At 33.4% G+C, this 15,439-nt stretch overlaps 1 protein-coding gene across 4 annotated transcripts in view; it reads right to left on the bottom strand.

Moving 5' to 3' along the window:
• The window catches only part of VPS13A (vacuolar protein sorting 13 homolog A), a 223,361-nt gene that overhangs the window by 122,111 nt on the left and 85,811 nt on the right, over window positions 1–15,439 (bottom strand). For all 4 annotated transcript variants that reach the window (XM_059411819.1, XM_059411818.1, XM_059411820.1 and 1 more), the window contains exons 24-26: window positions 12,343–12,424; window positions 10,742–10,896; window positions 10,197–10,353 (exon numbers count right to left, since the gene is read on the bottom strand). In XM_059411819.1, the coding sequence (XP_059267802.1) occupies window positions 10,197–10,353; window positions 10,742–10,896; window positions 12,343–12,424 (394 nt within the window). The remainder of the gene's footprint in view (window positions 1–10,196; window positions 10,354–10,741; window positions 10,897–12,342; window positions 12,425–15,439) is intronic.

The following is a 15,439-nucleotide window of genomic DNA, read 5'->3' on the forward strand; positions in this document are numbered from 1 at the left end:
ATCATAATACTTTTGAGGAAAAAAAATACAACATATTCCACAGAATCTTCCAGATTTAAAACTTCATTAGCTATTAAGCCAGCTTTCTACTTCAGATGCTACTTGCATTTCAAACTGTAAAAAAAGGTCCTGAATTTTCTCACATTTATTTATCCACAGAACTATTTACTGATCATTTACAAGAAACTATGCTATTCACTTCCTCCCACTCCCACTAAAAAAAAAAAAAAGCAAAAATATTACAGAAATAGGTGCAGAGGCAACTGTGTATCAGTATTCTGTAAGCTAGGGTTTTCTTATCCTGCCCTCTTGGGCAACAAACAAAAAATAAGTATAATTGAAAATGGCTATAATACTTCTGGATTACTGGAGAGCACTATCAAATTGGTTCACTTTTCTTTCCAATCACAGGAGCAAACGGTTTCTTGATGCTAAAAAGCATAATAAAGTTAAAACTCTGTATCTGTTGTGTATACTGGTTTTCTCAGCAGAAGATAATCATAATGAAGTCGACCACACTCAAGTTCTCAAGGGCCACAGAACAAGTGTAAATATGGAACTGAAATGTGTAAGTCATATCCAATGATTAAGCTTCCAGACAGCAATACTTAATTTACTTTTCTAAATACCAAGACCATATTCAATCCAGGGCTCAAAAAAGGGAGGGCGGTTTTCAGGATAGTAGTTAACTGACAGCTTTGCCTGTGAGTGAGTTCCCAGAGAGGATGACCCTCTTAAATCTTGAGATAAACATATTCTCTGCCTTTCTTAATTCCCATAAATAGTAGCTGGGATAAATTTTTATGTTTAGTTTAGTTCTGTGATTCCCTCATATTGAGTCCCTCAATCTACTGGAGGAAAAAAATCCGACATGAGTTTGAAGTATTTTACAAAATAGCTTCCATTTAAAACTTGATTCACTTACAAACATTAAGAAGCTAATCATCAAAAGAACATCAGATTCTATGACAGCCAGAGTGCTTTTATACACACGTAAGCAGAATACATTTTTTTAAAAGTGAGCTCTACACCATCAGGGGGTTTGAACTCACAACCCTGAGATCAAAAGCCATATACACCCTATGAAATGAGCCCGTCAATTAATCTAGATTTACATGGTTTCAAAAATAAATGGAAAGCACTACTACCTTTAAATTTTTTTAAAGCCAGCTTATATTAATAATCCCTTTGGACATCAATGGTCTAAGTATATCAATTAAAAAAATGCAGATTGCCACAGTGGACCAAAAGAAACAAGACCCAACTATATACTGTCTATAAGAAACACACTTTAAGGGGCGCCTGGGTGGCTCAGAGGGTTAAGCCACTGCCTTCGGCTTGGGTCATGATCTCAGGGTTCTGGGATCGAGTCCCGCATCAGGCTCTCTGCTCAGCAGGGAGCCTACCTCCTGCTCTCTCTCTGTCTACCTCTCTGCCTACTTGTGATCTCTGTCAAACAAATAAATAAAATCTTAAAAGAAAGAAAGGAAGGAAGAAAGAAAGAAAGAAAGAGAGAAAGAAAGAAAGAAACAAACAAACAAACAAACATACTTTAAGGGGTGCCTGGGTGGCTCAAAGGGTTAGGCATCTGCCTTTGGCTCAGGTCATGATCTCCAGGTCCTGGGATTGAGCCACACATCAGGCTCCTGGCTGGCTCAGCGGGGAGCCTGCTTCCCCTCTCCCTCTGCCTCTACTCCTACCTATCTCCCTGCTTGTGTGCTCTGTCTCTCTCACAAATGAATAAATAACACACACACACTTTAAATATAAAGACACATATACACTGAAAGTAAATGGATAGAGAAAAATACTGCAGGTAAATACTAATAAAAAGAAAGCAGAGATAGCTCCGTTAATTTTCAGAAAGAGCAGACTCCAAAGCAAGAAAAACTGTAAGGGATAATGAAAGGTATTATATAATGATAAAGGGGTCAATTCTCCATGAATACACAACTATCCTTAAGTTGTATGCATCTTAACAACCAAGCGTCAAAGTATGTGAGGCAAAACAAAACACTGAGTACTGAAAGGAGAAACAGACGAATCCACTGTCATAGTTAAAAACTTCAATATCCCCCATCAGAAATGGACAGATCCAGCAGACAAAAATATCAGTAAGGACATAGTTGAACTTGATAATAACACCGTTAGTCAATGGGATACAATGGATATCTATAGACTACTCCATCCAACAACAAACAGCAGAATACATCTTCTTATGCTCCCATGGACTAATCAGCAAGATAGGCCACATTCTGGGCCATAAAACACACCTTATTGAATTTTAAAAAGTAAAAAAATCAATGGAACTACAAATCATTAAGAAATATAGCTGGAAAATTCCAAAATATTTGGAGAACAAACACTTTTAATAATACATGGGTAAAAGAAGAAATCTCAAAAGAAATTTAAAAACATTAGAAGTAAGTATGGGTGCGCCTGGGTGGCTCAGTGGGTTAAAGCCTCTGCCTTCAGCTCAGGTCATGATCTCAGGGTCCTGGGATGGAGCTCCGCATCAGGCTCTCTGCTCAGGAGGAAGCCTGCTTCCCTGCCTCTCTCTTTGTCTGCCTCTCTGCCTACTTGTGATCTCTTTCTGTCAAATAAATAAAATCTTAAAAAAAAAAAAAAAGTAAGTATGAACACAGACCTTAACAAAAGCTGTGGGCTATATATAGTAAAAGCACTGCTTAGAAGGATATATAACATTGAATGTATATGTTAGAAAATAAGATATAAATCAATAACTTCAAAGCTTTCACCTTAGAAAACTAGAAAAAAAGAGCAAAATAAATCCAAAGTAAGCAAAAGAAATAATAAAAAGTAGATAAAAATCAAGGAAACTGAAAAAAAAATCATGAGAAAAATTAAGGAAACCAAAAAATTTCTTTGAAAAGATCAAAAAAATTGATAAGCCTTTATTCAGGTTAACTAAGAAAAAAGGAGGACATAGATTACTAATATTAGAAATAAAAGAGGAGAAATAATGGTAACATTAAAAGGATAGTTAAAAGAATACTATGAACAATTATGTCCACAAAAGTGATAACCTAATGAAATGTACCAATTCTTTGAAATAGATACAATCTGACAAATTTTCACAAGGACAGAAAATCTAAATAGGTTCATATCTATTACAGGAATCAAGTCAATAACTAATAACCTTCCAGAAAAGAAAGCACCATGCCCAGATGGATTCAGTGGTGAACCCTAATTAACCTTTAAGGAAAATTATACCAATTCTATACAACCCCTTTCAGAGGACACAAACAGAAGGAGTACTTGCTAACTCATTCTACTAAGTCAGAATTACCCTAATACCAAAACAAACACAAAGGCATTCCAAAAAAAAAAAAAATAGATAAATTGCAGGCAAGTAACCCTCATTAACACAGATACAACAGCTACCACACACACACACACACACACACACAGAACTGATTCCAACCAAGTGTAAAAAGAAATGTGTTCCATGACAAAGTAAAATTTATCCCAAACTGCAAGACTGGCTCAACATTTGAAAATCAACTGAAGTACTCTATGACATCTATAGGCTACAGAGGAAAAAACAATATGATCATTTAAACAGATGCAGAAAAAGCATATGACAATATCCAACAACCATTCATGATAAAAACTCTCAGTAAACTAGGAATAAAGGACTTCCTAACTTGATAAAGATTATCTTCTAAAAACCTGCAGCTAACTACATACTTAACTTTGAGAAACTCAAGGTTTTCACGCTAAGGAACAAGGTAAGATGCCCTTTCCTTTTTACTGATTTTTCAGTATCATAACTGTGTCTGCAAAAACTTAAGACAAGAATTAAAAGGTATTTAATGTCTTAATTCTTAAGATAAGAATTAAAGGTATTTCTCTTATTTTTGCAAAACAAGACATAAAACTTTGTTCACACATGACATGATCATCTGTGTAAAAACTGTGGAAGAAGCAACAACAAAAAACCCTCAATAGAACCAATAAGCCATTAAATCAAGGTTGTAAGATACAAGGTTAATTAACAAGTCAAAGGCTTTCCTATATACCCAAACTGGCAAAGGAGAATTTGGAATTGAAAACACAATACCACTTCCATTATCACTTATACAGTTTTTTCAACCAATGATGATGGGAAAAAAGGATACCCACAGGAGGGAGAAAAAAAAAGTAGCTACACAGGGATTATAGCCTTCACAAAAATCAACTCAAAATGGACCACAGATCTCAATGTAAAATGCAGAACTAGAAGACTTCAAGAAGATAACCTAAGAGAATATCTAGATACCCTCATTTTGATAATAACTCTTTAGAGGCAAGTCAAGAGGATCCATGGAAAAAAAAAAATCTCGTAACTTGGAGTTCATTAAAATTAAAAATCCTGTTCTGTGAAAAACAATGCTAATAAAATGAAAAGACCAGCCACAGATTAGAAAATATTTGCAAAAGACACATCAGATAAGGGGCTGTTATCCAAAATATACAAAGAACTCTTATACTCAAGAAATAAACACCACTGAAACAACAGACCAAACACCTTAACAAACAACTCACCAAAGAAGATCTACAGAAGCCAAATCAGCATATGAAAAAGATGATCTATACAGATCATCAAGGAAATGCAAATTTTAAAAAACCAATGAGATACCACTTCATACCTTATTGGGATGCTCAAAATCAAAGAGACAAACATCAAATATTAGTGAGGAGAATATGAAGCAACAGGAACTCTCAGTCATTGCTGATGAGAATGCTAAAAGGTATAGACCCCTTGAAGACCGCCTGATTGTTCCTCACAAAACTAAATGTATTCTTCCCATATAACCCAACAGTGATGTTCTTTGGTATTTACCCAAAGCAGTTGAAAAGTTATGCCCACACAAAAACCTTCATACAGACGTTTATTGAACCTTTATTCAGAACTCTCAAAACCTGTGTACAACCAAGACGTCCTTCAGTAGGTGAATGGAAAAACAAACTGTGGTACAACATACAATGAAACATTATTCAGTACTAAGAAGTAAGCTGTTGAGTAATGAGAAGATAGGGAAATAAATACATATTACTAACTGAAAAAAGTCATTCTGAAAGGCTGTATATAGTATGATCCCAGCTACATGACATTCCAGGAAAAGGATAAACTATAGATACAGTAAAAAAAACTCAGTGGTTGCCAGGAGGAGCAGCAGGACAGGAAAGGATGAAGAGGTGGAATACAGAAGATTTTTAAAGCACTGGAACCACTGCACATGGTAATACAATGCTCCATACATGTCATTATACATGTGTCCAAAACCCTTTGAATTCATAGCACTAAGATGAACCCTAACATAAACTATGGACATGGGGTGTACTGTGTCAATGTACATGAACTGCAACAAGTGTCCTCCTCTGGTGGCGGATGTTATAATGGGAGAGGTTATGCACGTGAAAGTACAGAGGGAAATCCCTATACCTAAACTGCTCAACTGCACTGTAAATAAAAAATTGCTCCAAAAATAGTTAACTAATATTTTTAATGTCATTTCTAATCATATACAATGTTCTTCTGTTAATAAAAAAAGCTTTATAAAATTAAAAATTAACCTACTATATCAGTTCTCTTTTTTTAAATTAAGTCATACATAACGTATTAGCTTCAGGTATAAAACAGAATGATTCAATATTTGTATATATTAAGAAATGAGCATCACAATTATCTAGTTAAATATCTGTCCTCAAACATAGCTACAATTTTATTTTTCCTTGTGATGAGGACTTTCAAGATTTACTATCAGTAGCTTTCAAATAAGCAATTTGGTATGTTAACTATAACCACTATGTTATACTTTATATCCTCCTCATTTATAACTGGAAATTTTTTCCTATCTCTTGGATCCCCTTCACCCATGCCTACTGAACTTTCCCTGCCCCCTGCCTCTGGCAATCACCAATCTTCTATTTACCTATCAGCTTGGATTTTTTTTTTTAAATATTCCACATATAAGTCAGATCAGATGGTATCTTTCTCTGACTTATTTCACTTAGCATAATGTTCTCAAGGTCCATGAATGTTGTCACAAATGGCAAGATTTCATTCTTTTTTATGGCTGAATAGAATTCTGTTGTGTGTTTTTTTATATGTGTGAATAAAGATTTCCCATCTTTTAGGTGTTCACTCATTGATTGCGCTTAGGCTGTTCCCACATCTTGGCTATTACAAACAGTGCTGTTCAAGCTAGTGTTTATCTTTTCAAGCTAGTGTTTTCATTTTCTTTGGGAAAATACCTAGAAGTGGAATTGTTAGATCATATGATATTCTACTTTTAATTTTTGAGGAACGTACACACTGTCTTCTATAATGTTTGCACTAATTTACACTTACAATAGTACACAAGGGTTTCCTTTTCTCCATAGCTTCACCCACACTTGTTAGTTCTTGTCTTTTTGATGATACCCACTCTGATATGTGTGAGGTCATATCTCATTGTGGTTTCAAGCAGCAGTTCCCCCAATAAATAGTGATATCAGCACCTTTTCATATACCTGTTAACCACCTTAATGTTTTTTGGGGGGGAAAAATGTCTATTCAGACCCTCTGCCCTTTTTTTTTTTAAATTGAATTGGTTTTCTGCTTATTGAGTTGCAGAAATTCTTTACATATTTTAGGTATTAACCATTGATCAGATTTGTGATTTGCATGCATCTTCTCCCATTCAGTAGGAATGGTTCAATTGGTTCATGGCTTCCTTACCTATGCAGAAGATTTTTGGTCTAATGTAGTCCTACTTGTTTATTCTTTTCTTTGCATCTGGAATCAGACCCAAATAATCAACACAAGCCTAAGGTAAAGGCACTTACTGCCTATATTTAATTCCAAGAGTTTTCTGGTTTCAGGCCTTCCATTAAGCCTTTATTTCATTTTAATTTTTGTGGATTATGTAAGATAGTAGTCATAGTCCAGTTTCATTGTTTTGCATATAGCTTCCCAGTTTTCCTAGAATCAATTTAGAGTTGTTTTTTCTATTTCTGTGCAAAATGTCATTGAAATTTAGATAGGGATTGCATTGAATTTGTAGATTTGCTTTGGATAACATGAACACTTTACCATGTTAATTAATCCAATCCATAAGCACAGACTACCTATTTGTCTTGATTTTTTTTTCATCACTCTTATAATTTTCAGTATATAGGTCTTTCACTTCCTTAATTTTATTCTTATGCATTTTATTTTTTTGATGGAATTGCAAATTGTTGGATTGTTTTCTTAACTTCTCCCTCTCATAGTGTATAGAAACCCAAAAGAATTTTGTATTTTGCTATCCAACAACATCACTGAATTTACTGATTAGATCTAAGAGCATCTTGGTGGAATCCTTAAGGTTTCCTATATATAATATCATGTCACCTGCAAATAGTGACAGTTTTACAAAGATCTACAAAGAATTACTGCAGATATTGACAATTTTTACCAGTCAACAAAGAAATCAAAAGAAAAAATATTAAAAATACCTTGGACCAATAAGAACATAAATACAATATACCAAAATTTATGAAATGCAACAAAAGTATTTCTAAGAGGGCAAAGAACAGCAACGCCTACCTCTTGAAACAAAAAACTCAAAGAATCTAACTTTATACCTCAAAGAACTAGAAAAAGAACTGAAATACCAAATTAGAAAGAAATAAAATACCAGAGCAGAAATAAAGGCAATAGAAACTAAAAAAAAAAAAAAAAAAGGTGAAAAGGTCAGTATAACTAAGAGCTGAATCCTTTCAAAGATAGCAAAATGCACAAACCCTTAGCTAGATTCACCAAGAAAAAAAAAAAGGTGGGCTTAAATAAAATCAGGCATGAGAAAGGAGACATTACAACTAATAACCAAATAAATACAAAAGGTCATTGAGAAACAAAAACTGAGGGTTTTAGAGGGGAGGAGGGTTCGTGGATGGGTTAGCCTGGTGATGAGTATTAAAGACAGCATGTATTGCACAGAGCACTCGGTGTTATATGCAATGAATCAGGGAGCTTTACATCAAAAACTAATGATGCACTACATAGTGACCAATGTAACATAATAAAAAAAAAATGAAGACAGGTTTCAAAGTTAAAAAATAAAGTATAGGTTTGAATAAAAAAAGATATAGAAATCTGGTTTAGATTACAATATTAAACATATAAACTTTTAATATTTAACTTAATATTAAAACATATATATGTGTGTGTATATATATATAATTGAGCTCAGGAAGTAAAACATTGTATAGTTAACTTTTTATTTGGAATTAATTTCAAATTTACAGAAAAAATTGCATGAATGAAAATAATTAAGAAAAATAAAAAGAAGTGGATAAATTCCTAGAAACATATAACCTTTCACGAAATAAAAAACACACATAGACCAATTATTTATAAAGAAATTGAATCAGTGGGCGCCTGGGTGGCTCAGTGGGTTAAGCCGCTGCCTTCGGCTTGGGTCATGATCTCAGGGTCCTGGGATCGAGGCCCGCATCAGGCTCTCTGCTCAGCACGGAGCCTGCTTCCCTATCTCTCTCTCTGCCTGCCTCTCCATCTACTTGTGATTTCTCTCTGTCGAATAAATAAATAAAATCTTTAAAAAAAAAAAAAAAGAAAGAAAGAAATTGAATCAGTAATCAAAAGCCTCCCAAAAAACAAAAGTCCAGGACCAGACAGCTTTACTGATGAATACTACAAATATTAAATGAAGAATTAATACTAAGCTTAATGAAATGTTTCTGAAAAATAGGAGGAAACACAAACTCATTTACAAGTCAAGTTCTACCCTAGTACCAAATCCAGACACAGGCCAATTGATTTTAGATGAACATAGATGCAAAAATCCTCAACAAAATATAAGCACAATAAATTCAACAATACACTGAAAGGATCATACACCATAAGTAAGCAGGATGGTTCCTGCTTACTTACATTCCGAGGATGGTTCAACATCCACAAACCTATCAATGTGATAGCCTGTGTTAACAAAACGAAGTATTAAAATATTATGATCTCAATGGATGAAGAAAAGCATTTGATAAAATTCAACATCCAATTACATAAAAACTTTCAACAAAGTGGGTAGAGAGGGAACATTCCTCAACGTAGTAAAGACCACATATAACAGGCCCATAGCTAACATCCGAGGCAATGGTATAAGTTGGAAGCTTTTATTCTAAATCAGGAATAAGACAAGGGTGCCTACTCTTGTCACTTTTATTCAACATAGTACTGGAAGTTCCTAGCCAGAGCAATTAGGTCAGAAAAAGAAATAAAGGCATTCACATTAGAAACAAATTATCTAAATCATTCCAACAATAGTCTTACAAGAATAAACCCAAAAATATAAAGGAATATACATAATACCCTCTCCTAAATGCCTAACAAAGTAAATGGATATACTATCCAAGGTATAATAAAATATATCCATTCTGATTATGGGACATAAAATGTTTATAGTAGACAAAATAATGTTGTGCCCTGAGACCCAAGGACATCCATGTTATGTCTGCCTAAACCTGAGAATATGTTACCTTATATAGCAAAAGGGTCTTTGCAAAGGCAATTAGGTAAAGAGGAAATTAGTTTGGACTGAGATCAGAGATGACAACATGAGAAGGATCTATCACCCTGTACTGGTTCTGAGATATAGAGAACCAAATGCAAGGACTTAGGCCTGTGGGGGTTAAGGCCAGTCCTTACCTGTTAGTAGCAGGAAGCAGACTTACACCACATGGAAATGAGTTTTGGAAACAACTGAATAAGCGAGGAAATGGATCTTCCCCTAGATTCTCTATATAGGAACTCTAATTGGCACCTTGATTTTTACCTGTTAAGACTTACGTCAAATTACTGACTAACAGAATAACAGATAACAAATTTTTGTGGTTGGAAGACACTCAGTCTGTGGTAAATTGTTACCTTATCAATAGGAAACTAATCCAGCATTGTAGTATTGAGTTAGATTTAAAATTAAACCAGGTCTATTTTATTTTCCTTTATGAAAAGGAATCTTCATTTTGTCTTTGATCTACCTTTATAGATTTCCAAGTAAAAGATAAAAATAGACAACCAATTCATAATATAGTATTTCTTTGAGGATGTTTTAATAAATGTACTGATTTAAAGCCTAGAGAATTTTAAACTCTCTAGTAGGGAGTCAAACAATAAAAGTTTATTACTTTAAGAAAATTGAGATGCTTACCAAAGTATTCTGGGCATTTTAGGCAGAACTCTTTCAAAAAGGCATTCGCTTTCAAATCAAATGTTCTAAATTCCACATCTGTGCCCAACCCTAAAACATCAACCTCTACCACAGGTAGTTCACAATCTCCAACAAGGTGATAAAACTGAATCAAAACCTAGAGAAAAAAGAAAAAAGAAACTACCACTACCAAAATAAAAAATTATTTATGTAGATAGTGGCTATAAATGGAGATATAAGGTATTTATATGATCTGTACTTAAAATTTAGGAAAGATTTTACATCACACATACATATACAATTATGTTGTATAAACTATTTTTAATAAATATGTATAATAACCATAACATATGATCTAAACCTCTAATCTGTGATTAAGAAAATTAATCTTCAAAGAAAAGAAAGGAAAAATCACATAGCAACATTTGGATTCAGCTTAAACTGGATGAAACGGGAGTACATGTTAGTAAAGAAACGATATAAATACGGTGGATAGCAGCAATGACAATGTAAAGAAGCCGTATTAATTTCACCATGGTACATACCTCTGGCACTTCAAATCTTATTTTACACTGAATCATATTTTTTGAACAATACAGCTTTTGAAACTTCTTCGGCTGATAACTTTGAAGTTCAGAGGGAGATTGAGGAGGTTCATCCAAGGGACTACACGGTGCATCGAAAAATTCTTCCTCTGAATCTAAATATTGTAGAACATTATTTAAGTCAATAATCAAAATGACTGATTTAATAGCATTTTTATAATTTTTCTGAGATAAATATGAATACTAATACATTAGCAATCTAAATAGTTCAATATTAAATAAAAAGATGAGAAAATAATAGAGCTTGTCTGAAAATAACATTTTTGATGACAAAAAACATAGAAAATACAAAGTTCACCTTTGGATTAATGAACATCACCTTTTAAAGTCATTAGTATGAAACTGCAAACAACAATTTCATTTCTTATTTTTGAGAGAGAGAATGTACATGCACCAGTGGGCAGAGGGAGAGAATTTTAAGTAGGCTCCATGCTAGGCTCCCCCAATGCTGGGCGTGATCTCATGACCCTGAGGTCATGATGTGAGCTGAAATCAAAGTTGGATGCTCAACTGACTGAGTCACCCAGGTGCCCTGCAAAAGAAAAGTTTATAGCAAATGCCAATGCCAATGATTATATGCAACATGTATTTTCAAAGTAATATACTAATTTGCTTGTTCTACCTGGGTAACAAAAATAGGGCTGAGTTACAAAGTCTGCAATATTAAAAGCATAAAGCAGACCCTGAGGTTTGGATGAAGAAACGGCGATCAATCACGGTTTCATTCATGGATATGTATATGTGCGTGTGTGCGTATGTGTGTCTGTGTGTGTATATACACATATATATACAATAGATTTCTAGAATTTGCTACTAAAAACAACTCCAAAACTAGTAAAATCATTAAAAGAAGATTTAAAGGAAACTAAAACTACCTGAAGTATATATCCCTAATGACCAAAAACTGAATTTAGGGCAGAAGATCTCACAAACATTTCCTTCCCGCCCCTTACCCACACAGAAAGAAAAATGTTCTCTAGAAAACTGAAGATTGACATGGTAACTTCAGCTACCTAAGATTAAGCAATTTTTAAGGCCTTAAAAATAGGCTTAAAAAATTCTTTCCAATGTGGCCAAGGAAAGCAGGTATCTGGTGTCAAAATATTTACCACTTTTCACGTGTGAATGTAGGTATTAAGGCCTGACTTTTTTTTGTTGTTTAATAACATAAGAGGAAAATATAAAAATAAAACTAAAATTTTACTATGACAAGATTCTCCAAATAACTAAGCAACATTATAAATTATATAATCCATAGCGTTTCATAGGGGCTCCTAGCTCAAAGAAAGACAAAGAAGATTAATTTACTAGTCGATTTTGTGAGATCATGAGTTTTACTTTTATTTACCAAAAAATTCTTGCTGCAAAAGCGACTTTAAGGAATATCCCACTTCTATTATCTTAAAGGAATTTTAGTGAAAATTTCTGGAAAACATATACATATCTGCTATTGCCTGCAATTTTTTGTATAGTCTCAAAATGAAAATTATATTCACAATACACTTTAGTACAGAAAACTTCCTAAACCAGTTTCATTTTACCATCATCAACACATGGAAGTTCCAAGAAAGGAAGCATTTTCTGTGAAATCTGTGTTGTTCCCACAGAGGTGGACCTTTGCATCTGGAAGAAAAGTAATTCACTGTTAATTAGCACAAAGATTTTTATTCAAAGTCCTAAGACAGTTTTGATAATGAAAAAAAAAATCCCACTTTGAACTAAGAAAAAAAAATCCAGTCTGAATTAGGAAAGTAAATTTTAAAATACAGATTTCAAGAAGTGGTTTTACAATTTCAAGGCTAAATAAAAATCACAGAACTATTATATTAATTTTCTTGTTGACAGGCTTCAAGTAGGAAAAGATCTTAGATACAATGTTAACTCAGTGTCTCACTAAATAAGAAAACCTATCAGGACATTCACAGGAAATAACCAATCCCAATATTTTAAACCTACAGAGATATGAAGTTCTCAGTTTTACTTTTCATTTTTTGAAAAACATTTCATTAAATTGACTTTTTTACTGCTTGGAGAAATATAGCACATAAAAACATAAAACGCAATGTGATAAAATAATAAGAAAAGACATACCTGAATCTTCTACCCAGACCAAAAACTAAGAAAAACATTCTAAGCAGCAGTATACCATACCTAGAAGCATCTCATGTGATTCTCCTCGATTATATTCCCTACAACTGATCACAACTTCACTTTAATTTACTTATTTTTATGTCCTACTAATAATTCTCTAATATTCTTTAACATTCTTTATCCTGTTTCTTTCTAAACTGTACCAAAAAGGAGTATCTTAAATATTCTAAGACATTCTTCTACAAAACAATGTTTAAATTTTACACATAATTGATTGATCGCTCATTCTCACTACCTTACTATACTGCATATTTGCAATACTTATTTGCCCACTACACTGTTGATAAATATATGTATTATTTACAGATTTTTTGCTTTTACTCATAGTGCTACCATAAACATCCTTGAACATGTTTCCAGATTATATAACAACTCCAGAAATCTAGTTATTTCAAAATCATTTTTTGAAAGAACTAATACATTTCCCCCACTTATTTCGGCTGGCATCTTTTTATGATATCAAATATATCTTGACCATGTATTATAGTGTACATTTATATCCAAGCTTTATTCTACTTCATTGATCTATATGTCTATTCCCATACCAAACAAAACCACTTTAAAAAAATAGCTATAAAATAAACCTTGAAATCAAATATTAGAAAACCTCGAATATTATTCTTATCTAAAATTGTTTTGGCTAGAATTATGAAGGCAACCTAAGTTTCCATCAATAGATGAATGGATAAAGATGTGGTATGTATGGGCAACACAGTATTATTCAACTATAAAGAAGAATGAAATTTTGCCATTTGCAACAAGATGGATGGATCTAGAGAGTACGGTCCTAAGTGAAATAAACCAGAGAAAGAAATACCACGTAATTTCACTCCCATGAGGAATTTAAGAAACAAACAAAGGAAAAGAGAGAGACAAACCAAAAAACTGACTTTTATTTACAGAGGACAAACAGGTGGTTATAATGGCGGGGGTGGCTTTGAAATAGATGAAGGGGGTTAAGAGTACACTTATCTTGAAGAACACAAAGTAATATAGGGAAGTGCTGAATCACTGTATTGTACACCTGAAATGAATGTAAACTATGTACGTTAACTATGTTTATGTATGTTATGTTAACATACACAATGTATGTTGTGTATGTTAACTATGTTAACTATGCTGGAATTCACATTAAAAATAATAAATTGTTTTGGCTAATATGTGTCCTTTACATTACTGTATATACTTTCATAATTAGCTTGTTAATTTCCAGAAGAGAAATCTTCCATATTCTGATTGAGGTGGTGAGAAATTAGAAAGTTTGAAGACTGCCAACTCCATGAGGTCAGGCCCCCACTCCTTCGATTATGCATATCATTCCAATGTTTAGGTTTTCTTTGTTTACAGAAATGTTCTGCAGTTTAAGGTTTACACGTCTTGTACTTCTATTATTAATTTTTTCTTAAGTATTCAGTCCTTTTTAATGTTGTTATGAATGGAATATTTTTCACTTTTAGAAACAATTATTTACATTGATAAAGTATCTTGCAAACTTGCTATTTTTAGTGATATTTTTCTACATTCCTTAGGACTTTCTGCATAAATGATCATTTCATCTGCAAATAAAGACAGTTTTACTTTTTCTTCCTAATCCTTTCTCTTGATTTCTTTGCAGAAACTAGAACATTCACTATCAACTTGAATAGAGATGGTGAGAAAAGGTATTCTTGAACTATTCTAGATCTTACAGGGAAAGCATCCAGTCGTTTTCAAATTAAATACAATATTAGCTACAGGTTTTTCCTGTATGTCCTTTATGAGGAAGAAACTCTTCTATTCCCAATTTAAGAGATTTTATCATCAGGGCACCTGGGTGGCCCAGGGGGTTAAACATCCTATGGTCCTGGGAACAAGCCCACAGTCAAGTTCCCTGGTCAGCAGGGAGTCTGCTTCTCTCTACCTCTCCCTCTTCTCCGCTTGTGTTCTCTCTCTCTCAAATTTTTTAAAGAAGTTTTTACCATCAATAACTGTTGGGTTTTGTCAATACTTTTTCCTCATTTATTGAGATGATCATAACTTTTTCTCCTTTATTCCATGAATATGATTAATAACCCTGACTGGTGAGTCATTTTTGTTTTCATAAGGTAAATGCATTTGATTATAATATATCATACTATTTGGCTGTAGTATTTTTTAAGGATTTTTTTTATCTATGCTAATGAGCATACACGTTTATAGTTTTCTCATAATTTCTTTGTCTGATTACAAAACATGACAATCTATGCAAAGAAACACATAAGAACAGCCTATAACAGAGACAAAATTAGCAAGCACAGTTCAGGAGGAAGTAAGGCGCTAGACTTACTAAAAAAGACTTTTTTTTAATGCCTCAAATATGCTGTGGAGAGACCATGGAGAAAGGACCATGGAGAAAGAGCTAAAGGAAATTCCAACAATGATGTCATAACAAATAGAAATGAGGGTGGCTCAGTGAGTTAATGCCTGCCTTTGGCTTCAGGTCATGATTCCAGGGTCCTGGGATGGAGT

The sequence above is a fragment of the Mustela nigripes genome, chromosome 9, assembly GCF_022355385.1.
Source record: "Mustela nigripes isolate SB6536 chromosome 9, MUSNIG.SB6536, whole genome shotgun sequence".
NCBI classification, from domain to species: Eukaryota; Metazoa; Chordata; class Mammalia; order Carnivora; family Mustelidae; genus Mustela; species Mustela nigripes.